This window comes from Cuculus canorus, chromosome 3 (assembly GCF_017976375.1).
Source record: "Cuculus canorus isolate bCucCan1 chromosome 3, bCucCan1.pri, whole genome shotgun sequence".
Lineage (NCBI taxonomy): Eukaryota > Metazoa > Chordata > Aves > Cuculiformes > Cuculidae > Cuculus > Cuculus canorus.
Genome location: NC_071403.1, coordinates 17,174,745 through 17,199,758, shown reverse-complemented (window position 1 = coordinate 17,199,758; position 25,014 = coordinate 17,174,745). Strand labels below are relative to the sequence as shown.

At 35.4% G+C, this 25,014-nt stretch overlaps 2 protein-coding genes across 9 annotated transcripts in view; one reads left to right on the top strand and one right to left on the bottom strand.

Moving 5' to 3' along the window:
- Nucleotides 1–12,328, top strand: part of IMPG1 (interphotoreceptor matrix proteoglycan 1) — a 60,249-nt gene extending 47,921 nt beyond the window's left edge. For 2 of the 3 annotated variants that reach the window (XM_054061167.1, XM_054061166.1), the window contains exons 14-19: nt 745–964; nt 4,245–4,455; nt 6,321–6,497; nt 6,595–6,776; nt 7,094–7,176; nt 10,575–12,328. In XM_054061167.1, the coding sequence (XP_053917142.1) occupies nt 745–964; nt 4,245–4,455; nt 6,321–6,497; nt 6,595–6,776; nt 7,094–7,125 (822 nt within the window). In that variant the 3' untranslated portion in view covers nt 7,126–7,176; nt 10,575–12,328. The remainder of the gene's footprint in view (nt 1–744; nt 965–4,244; nt 4,456–6,320; nt 6,498–6,594; nt 6,777–7,093; nt 7,177–10,574) is intronic. The other variant, XM_054061168.1, reaches the window with a different exon arrangement.
- A 682-nt stretch (nt 12,329–13,010) lies between these two features.
- MYO6 (myosin VI) overlaps nt 13,011–25,014 on the bottom strand; it is a 114,935-nt gene continuing 102,931 nt past the window's right edge. For 2 of the 6 annotated variants that reach the window (XM_054061161.1, XM_054061160.1), the window contains exons 31-35: nt 22,894–22,997; nt 21,615–21,746; nt 20,355–20,381; nt 17,959–18,177; nt 13,012–16,433 (exon numbers count right to left, since the gene is read on the bottom strand). In XM_054061161.1, the coding sequence (XP_053917136.1) occupies nt 16,234–16,433; nt 17,959–18,177; nt 20,355–20,381; nt 21,615–21,746; nt 22,894–22,997 (682 nt within the window). In that variant the 3' untranslated portion in view covers nt 13,012–16,233. Of the gene's footprint in view, nt 16,434–17,958; nt 18,178–20,354; nt 20,382–21,614; nt 21,747–22,893; nt 22,998–25,014 lie in introns of all 6 variants that reach the window. The other 4 variants (XM_054061159.1, XM_054061163.1, XM_054061162.1 and 1 more) reach the window with 4 other exon arrangements.

The following is a 25,014-nucleotide window of genomic DNA, read 5'->3' as shown; positions in this document are numbered from 1 at the left end:
ACATTCGATAGTCAGGCACAGTTTAAAGAAATCTAGTGAAGAGCACAGTATTTTAACAACATCAGTCTCTACTACAATTTGGTCTGATAAGCTGTATTTTTAAAGGACTGATAAGCCTGGGATGCTCTCAGGGTATGAAGAAAGACCTTATGAAGGCAACAATGAAAGTTTTTTACTTGCTAAGAGACTCCAGATATATGCCTGGCATGTAATTTATTTGGCTTTTTCTTAGATTCGGGTCAACAGTATAGCAGTGCCGACTACGTCTGAGGCTTGTGTCTACATGCTGGATTTAAAAATAGGCCTTTTAAAATATACCACAGCTTAGCAGAGGGAATGTGATTAGATATGGATTTTCTCTATGGGTACAATAGGGCAGCAGGTCAGCTCAGTAACATGCCTATTATGTTATGCCCTAACCTGCATGGATAGAACATTTGAAAATAATTAAAGTTGGCTTTTGTGTGAGGTGATTTTTTTCTCTTCCAGATGAATAAACTCCCCAACTGCTGTGCATTTCATTACAGGGGAAATTGCTGCCCATCCATCTCAATACATTATTGAGAAAGATGCAAAGGTCCAGAAGAGGATAGGGCTAAACAGAAAAGTGAATTTGGTGGCGGAGTTTAACAATTGCATTAAATTCAGAGATATAGTGAAAATGTCTTTACTTGACAATGAAAAGTGATTATAAGTAAAATCAATAGCAGGTAGTTAAAATAAAGGCGAATTTCTATTTTGCAGCTACTTCCCTACCTTCAGTCCAACCTTACAGGTTTTAAGCAGCTGGAAATACTTAACTTCAGGAATGGAAGTGTGATTGTGAATAGCAAAATGAAATTTGCCAAGACAGTGCCATACAATATCACAGAAGCAGTACACTGTGTTTTGGAAGATTTCTGTGATGCTGCAGCCCAACACCTCAATTTGGAGATTGACAGCTATTCCCTGGATATTGAGCCAGGTAAGATTGAATTAATAATTTATGTGCAAAGCCAAAGCCAAGCAGATAATCCTTTCCAGATTGTTACAGCTTCAGAAGTATTACTGTTTTGGAAATGCAATATTAGCAACAGCCTCCCAGTGATCAGCAGTAACAAGAAAATCCAAGGTGCTGCAGATTATCTGCAGACATATTTGCATACTATAATGAAATTCTGGGTGGAGGTGTTGATTTGTGCATGTGCACCAACTGCTTTTCAGAGCCAAATATGGAGAACTAAAAAATCTCTAGAAAAAGGCTATAAAGAATGCTTATGTGGAATTTACAGAAGTGTCTTATACAAATCTTGCTCCTAAGTATGTAAACATAATCTGATTTTTGCGATGTGGTAAATTAACTATAGTTTAGAGTATCTTTGAATCTATTTTTAAAGGGCTACATAATTCAAGACAGAAGGACATTATTTCTAGAAATACTTGGAGGAATATTACTGTTCTAGAAATAATATTCTAGAAATAACAAATGCCTGGAGCACTACTATATGTAGCACTTCGTAGATTTGTAATTCTGGAATCCCTCCTAAAAACACAAACGCAGAAAAATTTTAAAATCTTTCATATTCATCCATATCAGCTGCTTTACTGATGGGGTATTTCAACATTAAATCAATAAAACTATACCACAATGAGTTTGCTGACAGAGCTGCTCTTTCAAGGCTCACGAGCAGCACCAAAACGTTGAAATAGAAGAAATCACTTTTAGAAACCTGGTACATTCCCACAAAAATGTTTCAAAGCCCTACTGTCTTTTTACTTTCAGAAAAACAAAAATAACCTGTGTAGTGAATTAAGGTAATTTAAGCAAATTTCTATTTATTATGAAAGTAAGAGCCATCTAGTGGCAATAATGTTATACCACATTGAAAAACTGATGGGAAATGACGGTCCAAAATATGCATCGAGACTCAGTGGCTGTAAAGGACCGACTGCACTGGTCATAATACCATGCAGAACAACATGGTCTTCTTTTAGAAATACCTGCATGTATTTCTTTTGTAATCTAAACAAAGTGAAAACACAGAGAAGATGACAAAGTATGGCAGGTATGTAGCCCAACAGTTCATTATGGAAAATTAAACATTACCACAACTAGATGACCCTCTAATCTGGGAAATGCTCATGGCAATCTCTACTTTACAAACAGAAATGCACTGAGGCCCTCCAGTTTCTGAAAGCAGCAGGGCTGTAGAACACAACTCTGGGTAATGCTTAAGCAGAGTCTGTGTCTACTTACTAACAGTATTGACCTTTATTTCCACTAGTGTGAAGGTAACCTGTGACCATCAGAGCTCGGGAGAGACTGGAGACATGCAGCTAATGCAGCTGTTAATGCTTTAATCAACTACTCCATCATACAGACTCTTTTATTAACCATTTTTCCTTCAAGAGTGTTCAGTTTTGCCTAGAGTGCAATTCTGTGTGTGATAAGAAAAGAATCTTTAAGAACCTATGCCCCCTTTTGATTTGCCAGCCGGGTTTGTTTCATCAGAGAAAATTACTAATTCTTAATCAGTAGTATCAATGACCAGAGAAAAGTACTTGGAATATACACACACACACACACATATATGTGTGTGTGTATTTACTTAGGAAGCAAAGGTTTGCCTGAAAATAAAGTTACCATGTCATTTATTGCATTACTCTGATGCCCAGTTGTTAGAGTTCGCTTGTACATACATTTACATTCCAGGAGCAAAGCAGATCTCAAATTAACATGCACGTTGTATATAGCAAAGGCAAATTGAGCTAAGACTCACTATTCTTAAATTTAAAACAACAGCAAAAGGAACTAGCCATGGAATTGTAGAGGGATTAAAAGAGAACAGCTCTGCTGGATTAAGTTCTAGTAGTTAAGCACATCCTAGTGTGTGTCTGAGATTTACAATAAGACTATAAAGAACATGATACCCATTTTTCATTGAAATTAGTATTACGAAGCATCTACTGCCATGAATTGGTTCTGGAAGAAAACTTTCAGCCCAGATGGTACTTACAATGGTACTTACTGAGCCGCAATATTCGGTATAAATCTTCTTTTTAAACTACAGATTTTTCTTCTTAAGAGATTTTAATCCTACACAAATAAAAAGGGACAGTTTCCTTCTGTACCAATGTATGAGGTGATTTTGATTTCTGTAGATCAGACCTGAGAACAAGTTCTTCTCTACAGCTAAGGCCACATATGCAAACTTCCTTTGAACCGATCCAGTCACCCAGGACTCGCTGTAATGCACAACCCACCTCAGATCTGTCCATCTGCTCTAATGTCCTCCTCTGTGCTCTCCATTCTTGTCTTCGTACAATTTCTTTTTGTTTATTTTCTTCCTCTCTGGATTCACACATCTTATTGAAACTGCTGGCAAGAACAGAATTTGTATCCCCCGGTCTGCTTCTTGTCGTATCCCTTCTTTCTAAGGCCTTTACTCCATAGTACCCAGGAAACTGGCTCTGTAAAACAAGATTGCTGGATGCAGCTCTCCTTCTCACTCCATCAGCACACAGCTGGGTTGAGCACTGGGTTAAAATTACTCTTTTTGGGTCTTTTTTAGTTTCTAGTTAGAAGCAGAGAATGAGAAAGGAGAAACAGACTTTTGTGACTGATGAAGTTAGGACGTTAAGCTGTCTCTGATTTGGACCTTCTTATGAACACCCGCAGGCTCATTTTCACTTAATCTCAGAAGCATCCCTTACTAATCTTTAAAAAACAAAACAGCGAGTTTTCCCAGTGCTAACACATCGCTGCAAGAACACATCTTCTTTGGATTATGCCAGTATTTCTAGCTGGCAGTCCTGATGGTATTGTGCAATACTTAATAATCTAATCTAATTCCTTCCCCTTGTCCTGTCCTAAATTATGTTTTTAAGATCATTACAGCCAACACCATTTCTTACACATATGCAAGACTGTAGCATAGTATCGATGAGTATAAAACTAGCACCCATAGTTAAAAAGCGGATAAAAATATCCAAGTGTTAAACTCCTTGATGATAAGATGAAAATAAAACCACAGCGTAATAGGGACAGGGTAAACAAATATACAAGCAAATACAAGCTTGCATGCTTGCTGTGTCATCTACGGAAGGAAGGATGCATGTCCTTTCATGCTAGACTACGTCCATCCTCCCGTTAACATTCACAAGTAGCAGGCCAGTAAATGGGAATTGTTTTCTCTGGCTGCCGCAAAGCCTGCCAAGCTACTTCGACGTAATACATCAATTAACGATTTACCCATCCTTTACAGCTGATCAGGCAGACCCATGCAAATTCATGGCATGTGACGAGTTTTCCGAATGCATAATGAATGAGGGGACAAAAGAGGCTGACTGCCTTTGTAAACCCGGTTATGCAAGCCAAGACGGATTACCCTGTCGGAGCCTGTGTGAGTTGGAACCACATCTTTGCGTCAATGGTGGGAAATGTGAGTTAGTCCCAGGAAGAGGAGCTGTCTGCAGGTAAATACATAGCACTTAACGTGAAATCTGTTAACAGATCCTTGATATCTCTATTGCACGAACACATAGGGCTGAGTACACACTTTTCAACAGCATAAGCTATGCTTATAAACCATATTTCAACATTCTGACACTTTAAGCTACATTGCAATACTCTCCTTTAGTATAACTAGTCTCACTCAAGACAATCCATTTCTGCTGCCTGTTAGCACACAGAGAATATCATGATTTATTTATTTTTCAGAGATCCTCTAGAAATTTTTTAGAAATTCAGCATCATTGGCAGAGATAATAGGTACAAAATCATGCATTCTTTCCAGATTTCCAAAGAGAATCATAGAATGGTTTGGGTTGGAAGGGACTTTAAACATCATCTAGTTCTTGGAAAAATGAAATAACACTTTCATGGTTTTGCTGTTGATTACATAGTAGTATTTTAAGAAATAACGTTTTTCTAAGATCTACTGAAAACAAAATCTGTATTCTTACAAACACAGCTACAAGCATTATTCGGATTGCAGACAACACAATAAAGCACATGAAGACTGAGGCTGCTTTCAGTGCTTACTGGCAAAGACTTGGAAGATTAGCAGCTCCTCCTAACTGCAAACATATTCCACAAGGATTTTTACATGAAACTATGTTAAGCCAATATTGAGAACAACTACAGTATTTGATCATCTTGATTCTCTTTTAAAAGTATAAAGTTTCATCTCATTGTAAGCTTAGATTATCCAGAGCATTCTGTGAAACCATACACTAGACTGGCACACGGTAGTCAACCAGACATGGGCATAAGCAAGAGTTAAGTTATTTTTCTTGCAATTATTTATTCTCTCTTAATACTGACGTTACCAGGTTAATGATGTGTTCTTTAGTGTACTTAACATCAAAATTCTTCACATGATAATTTCACTGTAACAACATAACCACTACAATTCACTTTCTACAGTGGGCGTCACATAAATGATAACAGAAGATTATATTAAATTCATCACAGTTACTAATAAATTCCTGACTTGCAGAGTCACAGTAGTGCAGCTGTGGTATTTTGTGCTAGAAATGAGCCTGTGAGCTGAAGCAGTCCTCTTCCAAACTTTACTGAAGTAGCAAAGGGTACAGCCTACTCCTCCAAGACAAATGCATGAAAGAAAGTAACTCCATTTCAGAAAAGCCCTGACCTGATGTACAGTAACAACCAATCCATCATTTGGAGTGATAGAAATATTAAAAATAATAAATGAAACTTTTTGTGAATTATACTAAGTTACAAACAAACTTAGCAGGAGTCTTGTACAGTCTGCAGAGAGAAAATTATGGTCTATTATACTTGTTTTTCTTGTGAACTTACTCAGAACCATGCTATTGTTTCCACTAATGGCACTCCTTGTGTTTCCATATAAACTATGGCAATCATCTCCTATGCTCAAAGAGAGCTATTTGTAGCAGAACTCTTATTTCAGACATTGCTACTTGGATTAAAATCACCAATAAGAAAATATAAGATTCAAAGATGTATTTACACGCTACTCCAAATCACACCTGAACTTCTGAGATACTAAACTGCAAATGTCATTTCAACTTCACCTGTGACGCTAGAAATTTGTCAGAAGAGTTCCAAACGCACAATTTCCTTAAAATTTGTAGGTTGGCAAAAAATATATCAACATCACTCACTCTCATGAATCAATATTTTCTTTCTTCTACTATCAATTACATTATTTCATACAGATTCATAATAATTAATTGTATTGGAAATACTGTGCTTATATTTAATTGCAGATTTTCCTTTGTTTTTATTTGAGGTATTCTGCATATTCTGCCTTTGAGTTCTGTACATTTTTCTCTTCCTCTCCCTATTTTAGATGCCCCGTACGTAGACACGAGCTTTACCAAGGACAGCGCTGTGCAAAATTTGCTCCAGAACCCATACAGCCCTTCATTTTTAAACCTCTCATTCTTGGCTTAGTAAGCCTTGCTTTTCTTTTCATCATTTTAATTATTAAATTAAGAAGAAAAAGCAAAAGACACTCTAATTTGCAGTAAGCTGCTCACGATCTTTTCTTCACATTTCAAAATATTCTTTTTTTTCTTTTGCAATTCAAAATCTCACCTAAACCAAAATGTTCTGCATTGTAGAACTCCTCCTCTCATCAGCTGCAATTCAGAAAATGCTGTAAGGATAAATCCCGCTTTTGAACATGATGAACCCATAACTAGCTTTTGTCATACACCTTGTAGTGTAAGTTCTTGTATCAGTTCCTCAGAGATCATTAGTCATGAAGCATTACATGAACTTGAAAACACAACTCGGCACGGAGGTAAAACGCATGGAAATCCTTTTTTTACCCCTCAATAGGCAGCCCCACCTCAAATAACAGGTCCATCTTCACAAATTAACTCTACAACTAAATCAAATTTTATTCTAATCGCTCACTTGGCCTTTTCAGAACTAAAACTACTAATTCATTTATTTGCTTTCCACATTTACTGTTGTGTAGGTTTCATAATAGGACTGTAGAACTGCTTTTCTTACAGTTTTCTTGCATGGCTTTGGTGGTCCATCCTATCTGAGTGTTTTTTGTCATCTAGTGTAATTATTAATCTAGTGTTTCAAATTCTTTTTTAACTGTTGTAGGTCACCAGACCAGTTTACAAAGCCAAGACTGACCAGTAGTCTCTGAAATTCATCGTTTCCAGCATCAGCCAGACAAAACCAAGGTTTGTGACTATTTTTGAGAGCTTTAAAAATCTGCTGAGTTTCCCATTTGTCAACATTACCAGGAAGCCTCTTTGTACTGATATCATACAAAGAAAAGCTTGAGTTTTTTGCATGCTTGATATGACATGAACAATCCCTTAAGTGTTTTTACGCAACAGCGTTCCATTCTGTATACCCATTTTCTAGTGCAGCAGTCACCGAAACACATGAAGGAACAAAGACTCTCTAAAGTGACAAAGCAACACAAAATGCAAACCAAAGGGGAGGTTTTAAGTAGCAATAGCAGATATTTAAAAATAACTTGAGTCTGATTAAGCTACATAGTTTGAACAAGCAGGAATTCTAATTTAAGCAGAAATCAAATATGTCAAAAATTCTTTCAAGTTTGCAACTTGCAACTTCTTGCATCTTTGGAGGTAGGAAGATACAAAGGAGAACAGCCAAGTTGAGAATTTCTCTAAAATTGCCAGACTTGTTTTTTTCCTTCCAATGTATCCAAATATGCTCTCTTGAAACAAAACACTTTTACTTCGCTATTTTCATTTTACTGAACCACAGCCAAATTAGGAAAAAAAAGGGGGTTACTATAGCTGTTAGCACCCATTATTATTGTGGGGAATGTCAGTGCAAGATTGCTTGGCACTAGCTGTATACTACGGGAGCCAGGACACCAGGCCTTGGCTTAAGCCAGTACGTTGTAACAAGAAATGACACCATAGAGAAAGATTTATTTTCACTCATCTTCATCATACCCAGGTCTGGTCCCTACAAGTACTCCAGGTCCCAGTTACAGACTGAGCAGGCAGTGGGGGGACTGGAATGCAGCGATACAGATCGACAAGTCAGCAGGAAGCAGCAGCTGGGATAAGCCAAGAATGAAGGGGCTTCACTGCTAATAAAAGCAAGAGCACAGGCATTTGCAATTAGTATTTTACACACATCTTAAAAGAAATGTGTTTGTGGGTAATTGTAAACCAATAAACTTTCATACCAGCTGAACTACTTAAAATTACTACTTACAAAAGCATCAAATATTTTATGAAAGAAATAAAATGGCCCATCTGTGCAAGAAAATCAGGCCTGTGTCATCCAGAATCCATTTGAATTGTTAAAAAGTATATTGACGAATCTCTTCTCAAGTCCTAGCTGAGGAAATTAATCTAGGGAGAAGAGAGGAAATCAAAAACAGAAATGGGTTTAAAACAAAAAATTAGGTGGTTTTGGCCATTTTTCACAATAACTTAAGTTCAGAATGAGCATTTACATCAGAACTCTTACGCTAAACATTTTTAAAGACTTGAAAGAAGTCCATAGAGGAAGAAAAATGAACACAGAACGCTGTTTTCGTGAGCTAAAACAAAGAGGACTGCTTCCACATTGCAATCTAGAAAACTTCTCTGGGGCTGGGACTTTTAAGAGAATATGGACTTGAATTTTCAGGACGATGTGGATATCTAGAACTTGAAGACAGGCCTACAAATTCTGTTTTGCAATATGTATTGACAGCAATGACAGCTTTGTAGTACAGTTCTATATTTGTAAAGGTGTACATGAAAATTAGCGTAGAATTCCAGTAGAGGCTAAAATAACCTTCCAATTCTTTGCTACGCATGAAAAATGTCTGTAGTTTAGTTATGGGGCCACTACACAGAAAATGATTGCAAAACTAAGTTCCAGGGTGATTAATCAGGTTAAAAATCCAACCAAACAAACATCACCACACACCCCCTCCTCCCCAATAGCTAACAAACATGTTTCAAGTCCAGGTGAAGAACTTTCTCTCTTGCTCTTCCTTCTCTCTGAGCTCAGTAGGAATAGAGTGCTTGCAAATAGCTGAAAACCACAGCTACCTCTCAACACGGTTAGGTCTCTGGCTCTTGCTCCACTAATAGTCTAAAATGAGGAATAAAATGGCTGTGTGACTCATCTTCCTTTGAGCCAAAACAGAACGTGTCAATGAACTAGAATTTACACATTCCAGTGGATCAGCTCATTCACTCTGAGACAAAAGGCCAAGAAGTCCACATCCAGTTGGCCTTCCATGGTTGAGAGTCAAACATGCTAAAGTTCTCTAAAAATTATCTACTGATCTGAGTTTTGGATGCCTTCCTCACCTACATGTGCCCTCAGTTCCTCTGAGATGAAAGCAGAAGACACTACCTCACTCAAAATACCACTTCTCTCTTGGAATATCTGCTCTCCCTATTAGTGACTGTGCTGGATGCTCTCTAGTCAGTGAAAAAGTTGCTGAAATATAGGAAGTAGGCTTCTTTTTCAAGACATTATCTGGCAAAATGAAGTAATGGGTCTAAACCTTTAAAAGAAAAAAGATCTCACCTAAAGAGTCCTCACAAGCTTTTCTAAGCTTGCAAAAGAGCCACGCTGCAAAAGATACTCAGTTTTAACAAACTTAGATAAAATCTCAGAGGATTCAGCAATATTTGACACAAAACAGCCCAGAAACATTGGCAATAAAGCACTAGATCAGAGGATGGCAGAATAATTTATTTCATAATGATGTATCTAATTGGCATGGACAAAGACTGTTTCATTTGATGTAATTCAGATAAAGCCTAAAAGTAATTACAGATTCTCCCAAATAAATATATAAAATACATCATTACTTGCTCATCAAACCCAGTAACAGCAATGACAGCATAATCCTTTGAAAAACTGACTCTCAGCCACCAAGAAAGATGACTGAAATTAAATTTGAGGAGAAAACAAGGACTGTCATTCATTTCATCCTCATATCAGTCACTTGGACCATCAAGCAAACAGCGTTCTGGATTAAAACAATACCACAGCAATACAAGTTAGCCTGTCAGATCTCCCCCACCAATATCAGAGGTTTAGTGTTCCATTACCAGAATCATGGGGGAAAGACAACCTAAAATGCCATACAGAGGTACAAATGCTGTGCTCTTAGTTCAAGAATTCCAGGTGTCAGTTTCCACAAGTTTGCATGGCATAGTTGCCATTCTTACACATAAAACAATGCTGAGAAGCTGAATACCCTGAAGATTATTTTACCCCAGGTCTGCTGTAACTATGACTCTCGTAGATACTTTAGATACGGCTTCTTTTCTTGCACACTGCATTCCAGTTATTTCATAGTAAAAAAAAATGTTCTTCAGATAATGACGGTATTGGTGGTACTGGTTTGTTATCTCATACAGAATCACAGCACTGTTGTACCAGGAAGAAAATATAAGGTCTGAGGACAATTACTTAAGATGTAAGAAATAACTTCAGGATTAACTCAGTTTTCCTTGCAATCAACTGGAGATTATCTCAACAGATTTTAGTGAGATCTTGCCTACTAGCAATAGATAAATAATAGATTTTCAAATTAAAAAAATGCTTTCCCAATGTCTTACGAGAATTTCTCTTACAGGTATTCAAAAAGAAGGTCTTCGTTATTCAAGACTGGACTTCAAGTTGATAAAAACTCAAGGATTACTAAAGGGATAACATTTTAGCTCTGAAATCAGTACACAATAAATAAATTATTTTATTAAAGAAAGACACGATCAAGTTGACCAACTATTTGACCATGTTCTAAAAGAAATCCCCAGTGTTAAGATGCATGCATTAAGCATCCAGTGCTTACACATCTTAACTCTATTTTCATTTAAGAGCAGAGTGCTAGAAAGTGATTTTGCCGAGAAGTGGCTTTTTTCAATACTGCATGTCACAAACATTCTGGTAACAATGTCGATGAAACTTTACCATATCTCTACAAACTCTTATTAACCTTCCTTACCTACACCAATGTGATGGCAAACACAGAAATAAGAGTTGTCTGTCACTAACAAAAGGCCACGTGAAAAGCGTTTGGGAACTTTATAATTCTCTCCCTACAACGCTCACATTCCAAATCACATCAAAGTTTGGATCAGTTTTTTAATGGTTTCTACAAACATCAGATTCCTATTTTTTGGTTAACACACACCTTATGTATACATATGTACATATGCGCTTCCAATTTCTAGTGACAGCTGAACTGTCAGGTTATCCTACGACTTCAAACTTTTTGCTGTGGTGCAATACCTGCAGTTTCATCTTTTCAGAACATAAGACTTATACTGAAAAGCACTCTCCCAGTAGCAAGTAGATTGCAGAGTCGCACGTAAGTATGTATACATTAAACTTAGTACACACACAAATAGTTTTGAGAGGTCGCTATTAGCTTTTGTAGAAGAAATCTAACCAGACTAACAGGTCGCCGTTAAGTTTTTTATAGGCTTAGTAATTTATGCTCTATGGATCCACAATCCTGATTCAAGTACGAGCATTACTTTTTACCTTCAACATATTTTTCTTGAGTATATATACATATATTTATAAGTTGCACCAGTGTTGTATAATATTCAGGCACTGTTTGCTGCTTGGTGCATACCAGAAGTTGTACTTACAGCTCAAACTGAGCTTCTACAAAGTTCATGATTATACTGGATGACAGCTCCTCATTCAGATGTGAAACTTTCATATATTCAGGATAGTAGCTGGTTTTAGAGACAATTCTTTTTACTTTGCACCACATGGTCACCACAGCAGAGACTGAACCTCAGTTTACCTTACTATGTACGCTCAAAAGAACTGTTTATGACTTTCAAACAATTTACTGCACAAACAGGTTTGCCTGCAAAACCACCAAAACTGATGATTGTGTACAAATGAAGGCAATGCACCAAGAATACAAGGTTGAGCTTCTACAGCTGAGATAGTATTTATACTTACTTTATTTAACTAGAAAAAAAATATACAAAGAAACCTCAGATGTGGTTTTATACAGTATCACTTCAGAATAAAACTCTACTTTAAAAATACTTGCAGGGCACGGGAAGCCATCTCTGCAAACACGTTAGCTTTTCAATACTGTTCATATAAGTTCAGAACGCATTAAGAATGCTGAAAGCATTCCCTTTTTTTCCATTACAAATGTATTTTTGTATGTGTTTAGTACATTTCTATACTAGTTATCACTAGTCAGATTAAAAAATAAGTGATTTTAAAATGTGTATTTTAACAATGATTATTCATGACTGTATTTATCACTCTCAACTATTAATTACCAAATATATTTGGTGGATGTAAGCCTTTTGTATTTCAATAAAACATAATAAAACTATTTACTTGAAAATTTCACAGGGAATTGAAGTGGTATTTAATCTCAAACTAAACCACGTCACATTATCTTAAAACTACCGTAAAGCTACAGTTAAAGATGAAAGCTATAAGGAAAGTGAAACGAAATTATATCTCATAAATATCAAAGTCTGAATTACTTCAATCTTCTCAAATTGAAAAAATGCAACTATGATTCAGTCCTTAAGGCCGGTAAGTTCGATAATGCTAATTTTGTTTGAAAAAAGAAAAGCAGTAGCACAGCCCCACCACAAACATAAAAGCTTTTCCTGCAGCATACAAATGTGAAGCATCGAAGGTGGTTTCACTGGTCACTGATGAAAAAGACGCAACAGAACACAGCAGAGCACATGACAAATACAATGGAAGGGCCAGCAATAAAGGTTAAAAAATAGTAACAAAAGTAAAACAATACTTATTTCAACAAATATAGAGAAATTAGGTATAAGACTTAAAGATAACTAAATCAGAATTTCTTACTATAAGAATATTATTTTAGAGGAAAACTTACCTTAGAAAGTAAAGACAAAATCTTTCCTAGAGCAGCTTTAAGCAGCTTTAAGCATCTGATAGAAAAGCAGGAGGCAATTTTAGCACAGAAATGCTTTTATCCTTCTCATAGCTTAATTTACCCCTATTTATTATACTTTAAATCTTTAAAAAGAAAACGGTAAGATACAACTGAGATTTCAACATGGAATGTATTTATTTATTTATTTTTAATTTTCAGTACAGTATTAGGAGGTCATTTAAATATTTTAAATAAAGATTTTGGAGAAAACCCTTAAAGATTCAACAATGTAAAGAAAAACAATCTTAGCAGTGGATGAAAGACAAGTACTTAATGACCTTGCATTCCTCAAAGTAGCATTCTCTAGACCATTCATATTCCTCCATCACCTAGTCAGGAATGTAGCCTAGCTTGGTGATGCTCTTCCTTTCCTTTGTTTTCTGGAGTGTTTCATGCAGAAGATCTCAACTATAATGGACACCCTCACTAAGAGGCAGGAAATTCTTTTAAAAAAATTTAAAAAATCAAACACACAGAACCAAGCCAACATTTTGTTTTAAAAAACAAATTACATTTTTCTCTACAACCCTAGATCAGAAGGGCATTAGGTAATACTACAATACTACAAGCCCCTCCTCTCCTTTTTTTTTTCCTCCCCAAATCAATCAACAGTCTAATTAGCTGACACAGAAGATGGGACAACAGAAACAATCAGTAAGCAGCTGAATAACGCCTGACATGTTCAAAGGATATCTGAAATTAATTGAAAATTAATTTTGTTGCACAAAAAGATCAGTAAAACTAAAAGCAGATGCTATTTCTGGTGAAAAAAAGCAAAATGAAACAAAACCAAAAAACTAGAATACTCTGAATGTATCTTCTGCTTGCCTCAGATGTACTGCTGGAGCAATGCAGAGAGGTGGGAACATCTCATTTGAGAACATCCAGCCACCAGTTTTCCTTCCACTATTTCAAAGTCAATTTTATTTTCCTAATACCTCATACCTGTTGCCTATTCAGTTACCAGAATACCCATACACCCCATTCTGAAAACCAAATTTTCTTTCTCATGCCAGTCAAGGAAATCCTGGCATAATCAAAGGAACAGACTGGAAAAATTCAGTTCAAATTTTATTTTAAGTTCCCTACATGTATGTTTACTCACATATATACTAAAATAGTTAAGCATATATATGTGCATCGACATACACACGCACTTAGGTATTGAGGATCTTTGCTCACCATGTTCAGTTTCATAACATCCAGGGGCTTTATGTATTTATATGAACTGAGATGGAACGTGTTAAGTCAAGAAGTTAAAACTTGATAGTATTACAGGGTAGGGCCACTCAGTCCAATCAGTTCAGTAATTTTTCTTCCTTGTGCTACATTAACAATCATAGTTTCTTGCAGTGCTAAGTTTCTGGAGACTGTAAGTTCTCAAACTGTGGCTCCAATTCAGTAACACATTAAATCACTAATCTAAACTTCATAAGCAGCACCTTTAATTTCATGCGACACTGTTCAGGTTCATACACAATTTGCTAGCCAGCAGTCGGATGTACTTTGATCTTCCAGCCAAAAATTACTGGTTCAGTGAAGGATTCGTTTGGGTCAAATGAAAACATTTTCTCATTTACAATCACATGACCAAGCAGTGGAGTGGGTACACAGCGGACACTGAGATTCCCTGATGTAGCAGATTCCTACAGAATTAATGTATTACTCAAATAGCTCCACATGTATTACAAGGAGTGCATTTATACCAACAAGCAGACTGTGGCATAAAAGCACAATGTTAGATCAGCGAGGATATACATACACATCATGAGCTTTCTCTGTGCTACAGAACCGTACCTCTTGAAAATTATTAATAAAGTACAGTTATGTTCTTAAAAACTGAAGTTTCCAAGAGGTTCACCCTGAGTAAACAGTGAGGAAATTATTTCTTGGGTAGGAAAACTTTGTCAATTCACAGAGCAATATCTCATTTTTTAAACCAGCTTGAATAAGTAACTGGACATAAAGGTACTTGTATTTCAAATTCCTATTGGAAAGATAAAATCGAGCTTGATTTGCTGAAATAATGGCCAGCATGGTGAAATTTTGTTCACGCAAGTGAACAAGATGCATCTTAGAACTGTATGAAATTAGTAATTCCCACCCACAAAAGCTCCCAAAACAAACTGCTTAATGAGGCAACTGTTACAAGCTATGAAACTTGATAGAGGAGATTAAGCTAAAACTGTGTCTGAATCACTATGATATTCTGGTATTCTAAAACCTGTAGCTATTTCATAGCATTAAGACGAAGCATTGTGTTATTGGACCAAATTTTTAGCCAATGTAACATAAGGTATAGACCTTATGCATCTCATTACAATTAAAATAAACAAGATGCCCGAGGCTCAGGCCTCAATATTCAGTGAAGTTCTACTGCCACTGAAAAGCTGAACATATTTCCCTTATGCTATCCTTAATCTTATTTGCCTCCAGATATGAGTCTTGGACACTTTTGTATAATTTATTGAAAGTACACCACCTGAATAAATAAATTGTCCAAAGAATTCTGAATGGAAATTTGGTCAGAAAATGAGAAGTCCAAAGTAAATTTGTATTTTAAGAGAAAAAAAAGAAGAGAGTAAGAGTGAAAAGTGGTACAAGCCCTAATAAGCAGTACATTCTTTGAGTACCTTCAATATTACACACCATCGAAGTATATGAATGCCCTTCTCGGAGTGTATAGAAAACCATTTCTCTTAAACCAAGACAGAGAATGCATGAAATGGGAATGTATGGGTCTCAAGTTTAGGAGGATTTTCCATCAGTTTCTAAAAAAGTCAGTAAATACAGACATTAACCAGTTTTCAAATCAGGACATAAAATGTCTCAGATTATATAAAAGTATACTCCGACTTCTCTGGAACAGAAGTCAAAGATAAGGCCTCACAATTCCAGTTATTAGAAACAGCACATCCTCTTTACTAGGCTACTACTTGAAGCCAACTATTCAGTGTTTTAAGGAGAGGACTTTATAAAAAGATGGTTGCAATGCAGTTGTTTGTAATATGTACCCAGGCAGAGAGAGATTGCTGAGGAGCACAGAGTTATAACAGAAACTGTTAAAGAAAATGCAACATATAAATAAAATGCAACAAACTACACTGACTGAAATTTCTCCAAGGTCCTCATACCTAGTAAAGGTGACTACACAAATTAAACATCGTAAAGTACAAATTAACAGACCATATGATTAATAAAATCTGTTCACTTTATATTAAACATCTCTAATACGATTATAGAATGTTTACATCCTCTGTTGCGCAGAGGAGCTCTTCCCTTTGTATCACGGGCAAGGGTTCTCATCTCAAATGCTACTGTGTGAAATGACCATCTACTTCAAGAGGTTCTGCAGCATAGCTGTAGCATAGGTAGGACGAGCTTGTCTGCTTGCTATTGCATTTTGAAGGTACTGGATACCTCCACAGCGCTCCCAAATTTCTTCAAACTGTCTCGGCAAAATTTCAGCTCCTCGCTTTCGAGTTAAGCCAGTCTCTTCAAGATTAAGCTCACACATATCCATATCATCCTTACCTGAAATGGCAAAGAGAAAACAACAATCTTTATAAACCTTTTACTTTACATCATCCAAAGGTCCCGTTAATAAAAATTAGATTTTTGTAAATTAGATTTTCCTCTCTCAAGCTGTGGTTTGTTAATAAGACTTCAGAGCTGTGTCCTTATACACAGATATTATTATTATTATTATTATTATTATTATTATTATTATTATTATTACAGTTGCTGTTTTAATTTTTGTTGTTGCTGTTATTAGTAGTATTAATTTTAAAAAAATTAATTTTAAAAAATTAAACACACAGAGCAAGAAAGTGGTATCAGAATAAACTGATATCAGATGCTGTAACTGACAAAATTGTGCTTTAAAAAGCAAGATAAAAGTAACAATGGAAAGAAGCCAAAAAGATCAGCACCTTGATATATTCTGAAATCCACTAAGGGATGACAACCGCATTTGTTTTACACATAGTTTCAGGTTTAGAGTGAAATGTAGCAAAGTGACTAAGAACGTGAGACTTTTCATCAAGAAGTCAGTGTTCTCAATCTGTCAGCCTCTCATGTTAAGCAAACAATGTTAACAAAATGGGACTGACACAGGGAATCCAATGAAACGATGAGTGTATCTCACTCACAATATTTAAATCTTATTTTTAATAGATTAACCGAATGTGATATTCATGACAGCAATACTACTTTTAGCTATAGGCTTTGACACTGAACAAGCAAAAGCTGGTGTAAGGAATTTTATTAAAAATAATTAGCAGAAAACTAAGGAATGTTTCACGCTAGTAAAGCGTCACTCTGAAGCTAAACAAATTGGTTACAGCTTTTTCCTTGGTTCTCAAGTTATATACAAAAACTTAAAACACAGAACCGTAAGCAGCAATTTTCCAGCGTTTTCTCCCCCTTCCATTATCGTCCAGAAAAGGAGTACACATTCCATTACCAAATAAATATCTACCTATCCACTGTCACATTTAGGTTTTATTTTAAATGTTCAAGATTAAAGAGCTATTCTCTTATACGAGGGAGCATAAATACGGTAAAAGCATCAGTCTGCTATTAGCACCACGCTGTGCAAAGATGCAGATCTATCATAAGTGCAAATTGTTTTGATACAAACTGCTGTTAATTTTTTCAGGCTAATTAAAAACTAATATAAGTAGGAACTTTCCCAGATAAATTGTAATGTTTTATCTATGTTGTCTCCAGTTCAGTGAATAATCGGAGGACACTTAATAAAATCATTTACATTTGGATTCCCACTCTGTCTATAATTTCCTAGATTAATGTACACATACTAGCAAAACACTTGATCAGTTACATCTCCAAATGATATTCCATAACATTTGGTCACCACTAACGGAAGTTCCAAATCCTCAAATTCTGCCCAGACAAGAACTGCTGATGGGGAAAAAAAAGAAAAAAAAAAAAAAAAAGAGGATATAGCTTGGGAAACTTTTATCATCAGCCTCTTTTTCTAAAGTAAGTTATCAACTCTGAACCTTTTCAACATTTGAATTCTGTTTTCAATACGAACCCGCTACAAGGAGTATGGGTGCCTTGTCAGGATGAAGTTCCATTTGTCGAGCAATCCATGGCCCATCAAAATGCGCATACCACCAACCCTTCTTCTTGTTCTGGGGATCTTTGTATTGGTCCGCAGGACGGATGAAGGGAATGCGGAAGTAACGCTGTTGTCTGTTTATTTCAATCTCTTGTTGTCTGGTTGGTAGCTGGGTTGTTGGGTTCTGTTGAGCTATCATACAAAATAAACCAAAAGTCAAGCAAACAGAAAAAAAGAAAATAAGAAAGCCATATCATACCTTGTCTGATTAATCCACAAAACAAAAAAAAAAACCAAACCAAAACAAACAAAAACTAATAAACAACCCAAAAACCAAACCACATTGCCCAAAACCTGAGGGATTCTCTCTGAATACAAGGTCATCTGAAGTCTCATCAAACCTAAAAAATAGTTCCAAGTCATTTACTGTGCATTCTTTTAATCACTATAGCTACAACACAACGTGAGCCTTTCCTCACCAAACTATGCATCTATATTTACTCTGTAAGTTGCTCAATGGCATCAGGTATGTTTACACAAAACAAAGCGAGTAAAGTAACAAATTCTGCTTTAAATCAATATTTTAGGTAGAATTCGTCATAATTTCTTACCAACCAGAAACATTAACCAGTGACTGCTCTCGTTCATTCCATCTTTGTAAAACACAGTTATAGCACAAAAAAAGCATTTTGAGTTGCAAAAATACAAAGCACGGCTTAAGGGCATATAATACTGTTAGAAATTACTAATTCGTTAATAGAAACGTAATAGAAACGTTGACAACAAATACAGCTTATGACAAAGCTGCCACCAAATATAACCTTCTGCCTAGGTGTCTGTGTAATAAACTCTAGCCTTAGAATTACTCTCTGGCTGCTTTCTCTTTTAAAGAAATTGTTTATTGCAGGCCATTATGATCAACAGAGTAAACTTCTAGAGGAGACAGAAACAAAATCTTTTAAAGCTTTGTATATACATTTGGTAAACATTTCATATGTGCATTTCTTGACTTCCTCAGAATCTCACACATTTCAGACTTTGGAGAGAAACCTGCTTTCAAATAAAAGCAAATACTTTGTTAACTCATCAATTGATCGACCTTCTTAATGTCGTGTATACACTATCATAATCAGTTTTAAATAGTAAATGCTCTTACAAGCAAGATCCTTTCCTTTAATAACTGCCTCCTGCAAAAGTTTATTACTGATCTTGTTTTAGTGGTTTACAATACCACTGTTACAAACCCCCCTGCTTAAGAAATTCTAAATGTGAGTCTATGCCATTTCTACAACAGAAAATCAGTGTTATCAGTTAACATTTCAGCATAAAAGGAATGATTAAAAGTTAATTCCTTTTCTTTGTCCACTGTGTATTAAGCAGCAAAGCTAAATTTTGAGCTAAAATTTAATATAATTAAAAATTACAAGCACTTCTAATAATGTATTTTTACAGCTACGAACAATACTAATAGACCAGCAACTGCACTTTGAAATTTCTTCCACTTAGATTCAAGCAAAAATATTTTTATGAATGTGAAGAGCAGAATCTTAAAAAAAACCCATGTAATATACAAATCATAACCTTCAACTATTTTTCCATGTCTACATAAGCAGAGAGAAGAAAACCAAAATAGGTTTTAATATGAGTGCTACTTCTATAAATCAACTCTGATAAATCACATATTTTACAAGGAGTCAGAGTTCACAGTTTATAAGGCATTAATTCTATTTCTGCCAAATGTCTGAATATCACAGGAGATCAGTGCTTTAGTATTGTCAAACACTTTTAAGACTGCAACGGTACTTGCTAAGGCTAATTTCTACTCCTATGCCTACCTAAATCCAAGAGGAAATCTAGAGGACAGGAATGCTAAGCAGCCAATATAGCCTCTACTTTTCATTGCTATAGAACTGTAGCTCTTTATTCAAAAGAAACCATCACCTGAATGTTAGTTTGTGTGCTAGGAAAACAGCTGTTATATTAATTTGATTCCAGAGTTTTGCTACAACAAAAAAAAGTGTGCAGATAGTACAAAATGTTAGAAAGGGCATGGTATTTATTGGGGGGTACAGGGCAATAGGAGATTATACCTTCAAATAACCCTACATTAAAAGGTTATTTCATTCTCCTTTCCCATGACTCCTCAAATGAGTAGGATCTCATGGAGATAAGCAGTAAAGAACATTCATAAATTACTGAAGCAACGTGTAATTACCATCAGTAGAAAAACATTGCCAAATGGTAAAACAGCATTATTTTAACAATCCAATTCTATGTTCATGTGTAGCAAAACACTGGATTAATTAATGTTAGTATAGAGCTCTGAAATGTTCCTCAAAGTTAGCTTAAACAACCACCTCCCCACTTACGTGAGTTGCTCAAAAATGGTGCAAAATCTGTGAACAAATATTACATGTTGAACAAAACATAAAAGTGCTGACCCTTTATAAGTTATAGTTCATGACCTCCACATTTTTCACCAATGCTGATGACAGACAAATAGAAACTCTGGTTACAAAATAAACACAGATGTTGAGCTAAGTATTTCTATTCCTTCCCTGCTCACTGACATAAAAACATGTCCTTTCCTCATGTTTCATGGATTTCCAATTGTATCTTTTTCATCAGGACTTAATTTTGAAACTGATTACTTCAATGCAATGCCTGTTACAAAACCTCAGTTGCATGCATGCTAAACACAGATTGTTGTAACAAATCTGCTAAATTAACATAATACTTCTAATTTTTGACATTTCTGCTACGAATAAACTTATTAATAAAACCTCTATTAATATCAAATCTACCTATTCCAATAATAATATACAAACCAGTGGTTAGCTTCTATATTGACTGCAAAAATTGAATTGAAGACCTGTCAAATCATGAGTTGAAAGATTGAAATAAGAAACCACATCATTTGAAGCACACATCCACTGATACTTGAAAGACTCTTAGCTTAAAATCTAAGAAACCAGAGGTCCTGAGGTCCTTCTTACTGCCTTCTCAGATCATTGCAATATGTAGACATGAAATGCCCACGTATTTTAATTACTAGCAATAGGAAAAATTACTTCTGACATTAACAGCTCCCTAAACGTCACGATCAGTGATTTTCTTCTGAACTGCCATGTTCCAAATTTTCTTCAGAAATATGAAGCCATATTTCAAGAAAAGTAAAAAAATGCAACAAAAAGCATTGAAAAGAATGTAACTAAATGTAAAGAGATCATAAACATTCCAAGCTCGATGCACAAATCCAAAGATTTTCTGCTCTTTGATACTTCCGATCAGCAATACTGTGCATGAATAAATATTTTACACATTTAGCTTCAGACGGAACTTAGGAGCTCAAATTCAAAGCAACTTACCGCTTTGCAAAGTGCTTCAAATGCCTTTTCCTGCTGTTTCAGTCATAAGGTTTCTTAAGGACTTAAAACCACATTACTAGGCATGGGCAGAAGGACCCATTCTTTGACAACTTTTTACCTTAGATGAATATAAACAAACTCTTTAAAAAAAAATCAAGACTTTCCTTCAACCTAGCAAAGCCAAAATCCATTCCAGAAATCTTTTCTTTATAACACTGGCACAAAAAAAAATATTATAAACACAAAACTATCTCTCCTCACCATAGTCTGTGACTGATTTGGGAGCACGCTGTTCTGTTTCTGCATTGCGTTTCTTATTCTTGGCTTTCCAAGCATGATACACCTTTAGCCTTCTGTGAAACTCTTCTCGGCAAGCTGCCAACAGTTCAATATCTGTCTCAGAAAGGAGGAAGAAAGGGATGAGTGAGACAAATCAGAAAAAATTATCTATTAAATGCTTTTCTACAACCAGTAGGTAAATGATTTTAATTAATATAATATAATATAATATAATATAATATAATCCTTAACTCTGTACAGAAACAGACAAAATTTTGCTGAAATTTCCACAACTGAAAAAAAGGAATTTCAGCAATTTCACTGCTCGGATCTAGGTTCTTTTTCCACTTTCTTAAATGTGTTTTAATTTTGCTGGAGATACTAAGAGACATTAAGATTTCACAATACTAACAGACCAAATGATTGCAGTGCTTTTTTATTAACCACCTAAGAGTATCCAAACTGTCTTCACTAGGGATGAACACACATTAGCACCATGTATTATTGCGCCACCTATTCAGCTGAGAAATGTGCTCCAGCCTTGCATATGCAACAACAACAGAGACACGGAATTTGGAAATAACTTTGGGTTCATAAAGCAAATGAAGAGAAAGGGTTTGTTTCCAATTTCTAAGTCCAGGGAGAAAATCTGAGTTATCTTAAATCAGAAATTAACCAACCATTTTTAATCAGAAGGATGAAGAAACAGTAATATTTAATAAAGGAATACTTTTTACGTGTTTCTATATTCATAGCGTTGGGGGGAAAGTAATTAATATCCCAACTATGAGCTTCCCAAATAAAGTTAAACATGTTGAAAATTAAAGAATAATCTAAGCATCTTAGACAGAAATTATTTTATGCTGTGCTTTACATGACAGTTTTGCTTTTTTTTTTTTTTTAATTTGGTGACAGCAAGAAGTGAGTGGAAAAAATTTCTTAGAACGTGCAAATTCTAGGTAAAGCATAATAATCAGTATTCCCTTTGTGGAAATACATAGAACTGAGAAAATTTAATTAAAAGACTATAACAGGTATTTTATAGCCCAAGCAGTTTAACACCATAAATATATAATCAGTAAAGAAGGTAACAAAGGAATTCTCTTTCCTCAAAATGGAAATCACTTCGTTTGCTGTTCTCTTTGGAGTAATGAAACTTTTAAAAATTAATTTGACATTCATTCAAACCTGAATTCATGAGCAACTTTTTATCTTTGTCACAGGAAGAAACACCTTTCATAGAGCGACAACCAAAACTTACCACAGGATGTATTGATTGTATCACGAAGCTCTGCATATTTCCATTTACTGAGATCATGCTTCTTAGTACCAGCAGCAGCTTTTGTGGCTTGAACTGCAGGACCCCTGCAATTATTTAAAAAAATATAGATGTCTTTTTTCAGGTATGAAGCAGGAATTGTACAGAAGCAGGACCAGATCCCATGATCAACACTACAGCTTATTACAATGAAAATCAGCATCAGAGGGACTGAATTCAAAGGCAAAGTCCCATATTATTTTCAAGATGTTCAAATTATTAGGAGCAAGTGAAAGCATCTTTATGTCCAAAATCATAAAATAATCTGATTGCTTTCCTGGAATTAGAAGAAACTGTCCTTGATAGTTAGAACTTACACGTGAAAAGACATATTTTCCTTCTGTGTACTTCACCCCAAGCTGATCTACATTTTTGTTAGTACTAGTTGAGATGCACAACGGAGACAACAAAGAGCGGCCACATACATTTTGAGTTACATTCAAAAAGTAGATGAGGAAAAGTACTTCTGAAGCAGACAAGGAAGAAAAGGAGTTTCCTCCGCTAGTTAACACTGGATTAGGACAAAATCCTTGTTCCAAGACTAGAGAAAATATTCCTTGCCTTGACAAAAGTCTAATTTGAGAGAAAAAAATCAAATAAATCCTATTTTAATTGCTGAGAACTGCAATACTTATTTGGGGGAGTAGGGCTCTGAGGTGGGAAAGAAGGTGTGGAAATCAAGAGATATCAAGGAAAACATGATTGCTTTCAGAAGAAAGTCTGACCAATATAAAAAGACTTATCCAGAAGCTGTTTTTCAAAGGCAAAAAGGTATTCATCACGCAGGTGGCATGCAATAAAGTCAACAGCAAATGCACGTGAGAAATTATTACTAAAGTGTCCATAATCTTTAACAATAAGATTAAAACAAACACTACATGTATACCTATAATGATAAACCTGAAAAAAAACCCCTTTTTTGTTGGTTTTTTTTTTCTTAAAAATGGTATGCGTAAGAAGTGAAAGAACTCTCCCTTAGGAATGGTAAATTACCCAGGGGTTATTTATACATAAACTATGTCTCAACTAAGTTGAGAGATGGTCAGAATACCTTTTAAACACTAAGGAATTCAAGAGCACACACATGAAATTACCAACCTCTGCTAATGCCCATGATTGAGAACGTGAAGCAAACTGAATTATCTTTCAGGATCCAAGAGGATTTGTTCAGAAGAGACTAGTTCATTAACAGGATAGCAAAATACTTGATGCAATGTGTCCCATTAAAAATTCACAAGAGAAAAAAAACCAGAAGGAACAAGGCCTTTTCATTTAAAGTCTGGTTGTGCAGCAATATCTTTGTGAGGCTGTTACACTATTACAGTACTTATAACCCAGTGCATATTATTTTAAAGTTTATTTTTCCATAAAATTCTAATGTGGTACTATAAAGTTTTATGTTGATTATTTTTCTGTTTTAGTTAGTAGGTTATAAATCTATCTTCTGTAAAAAAAATCTCTATGTAGATATAGTAGTTTTGAAAGCAGAGGTAAAAATATAATTTAAGTCTCACAGAATAAAACAAACTGTTTAACAGAGTGTGTTCCTTAACAGCAACTGAACCTTTTCTTCAAATGTAATTAAAACTACAGAATCTTACTGTTTACTGCAGCATCAGTTTAATTATGCCTACTCATACTACTAATCTGAGTCAACACACAGCTTCCAGTTATGGTATATGAGAAGTCTGACAAGAAAAATCACCTCTTTGACTTTTAATCAGTACATAGCTGAGGGAGGGGAACTTTTCTTCACCCATAGCACTACTCATTAGGTACAAAACCAAATCATTAGAAAGACAGACTCCTTGAAAATATATATTTTAACATTTTGTTATCATTTGCATACCTGTAGGACATTAAGGGATTGCTGCTAAATGTAATTTCCGCTGCCTGGTGTCTAACCTTCTTGAACTTAATTTAACAAATCCTAAGGATTTTCCTTATTTAGCAACACTACCCGCTACTCTAGGAGTTTGCTACATAATTTGGAGCAGCAGAACTACGCTGTAGGATCTCTGGTTAAACTAGTAATCTTTAAGAATGCTAATCCAATTGAATGGC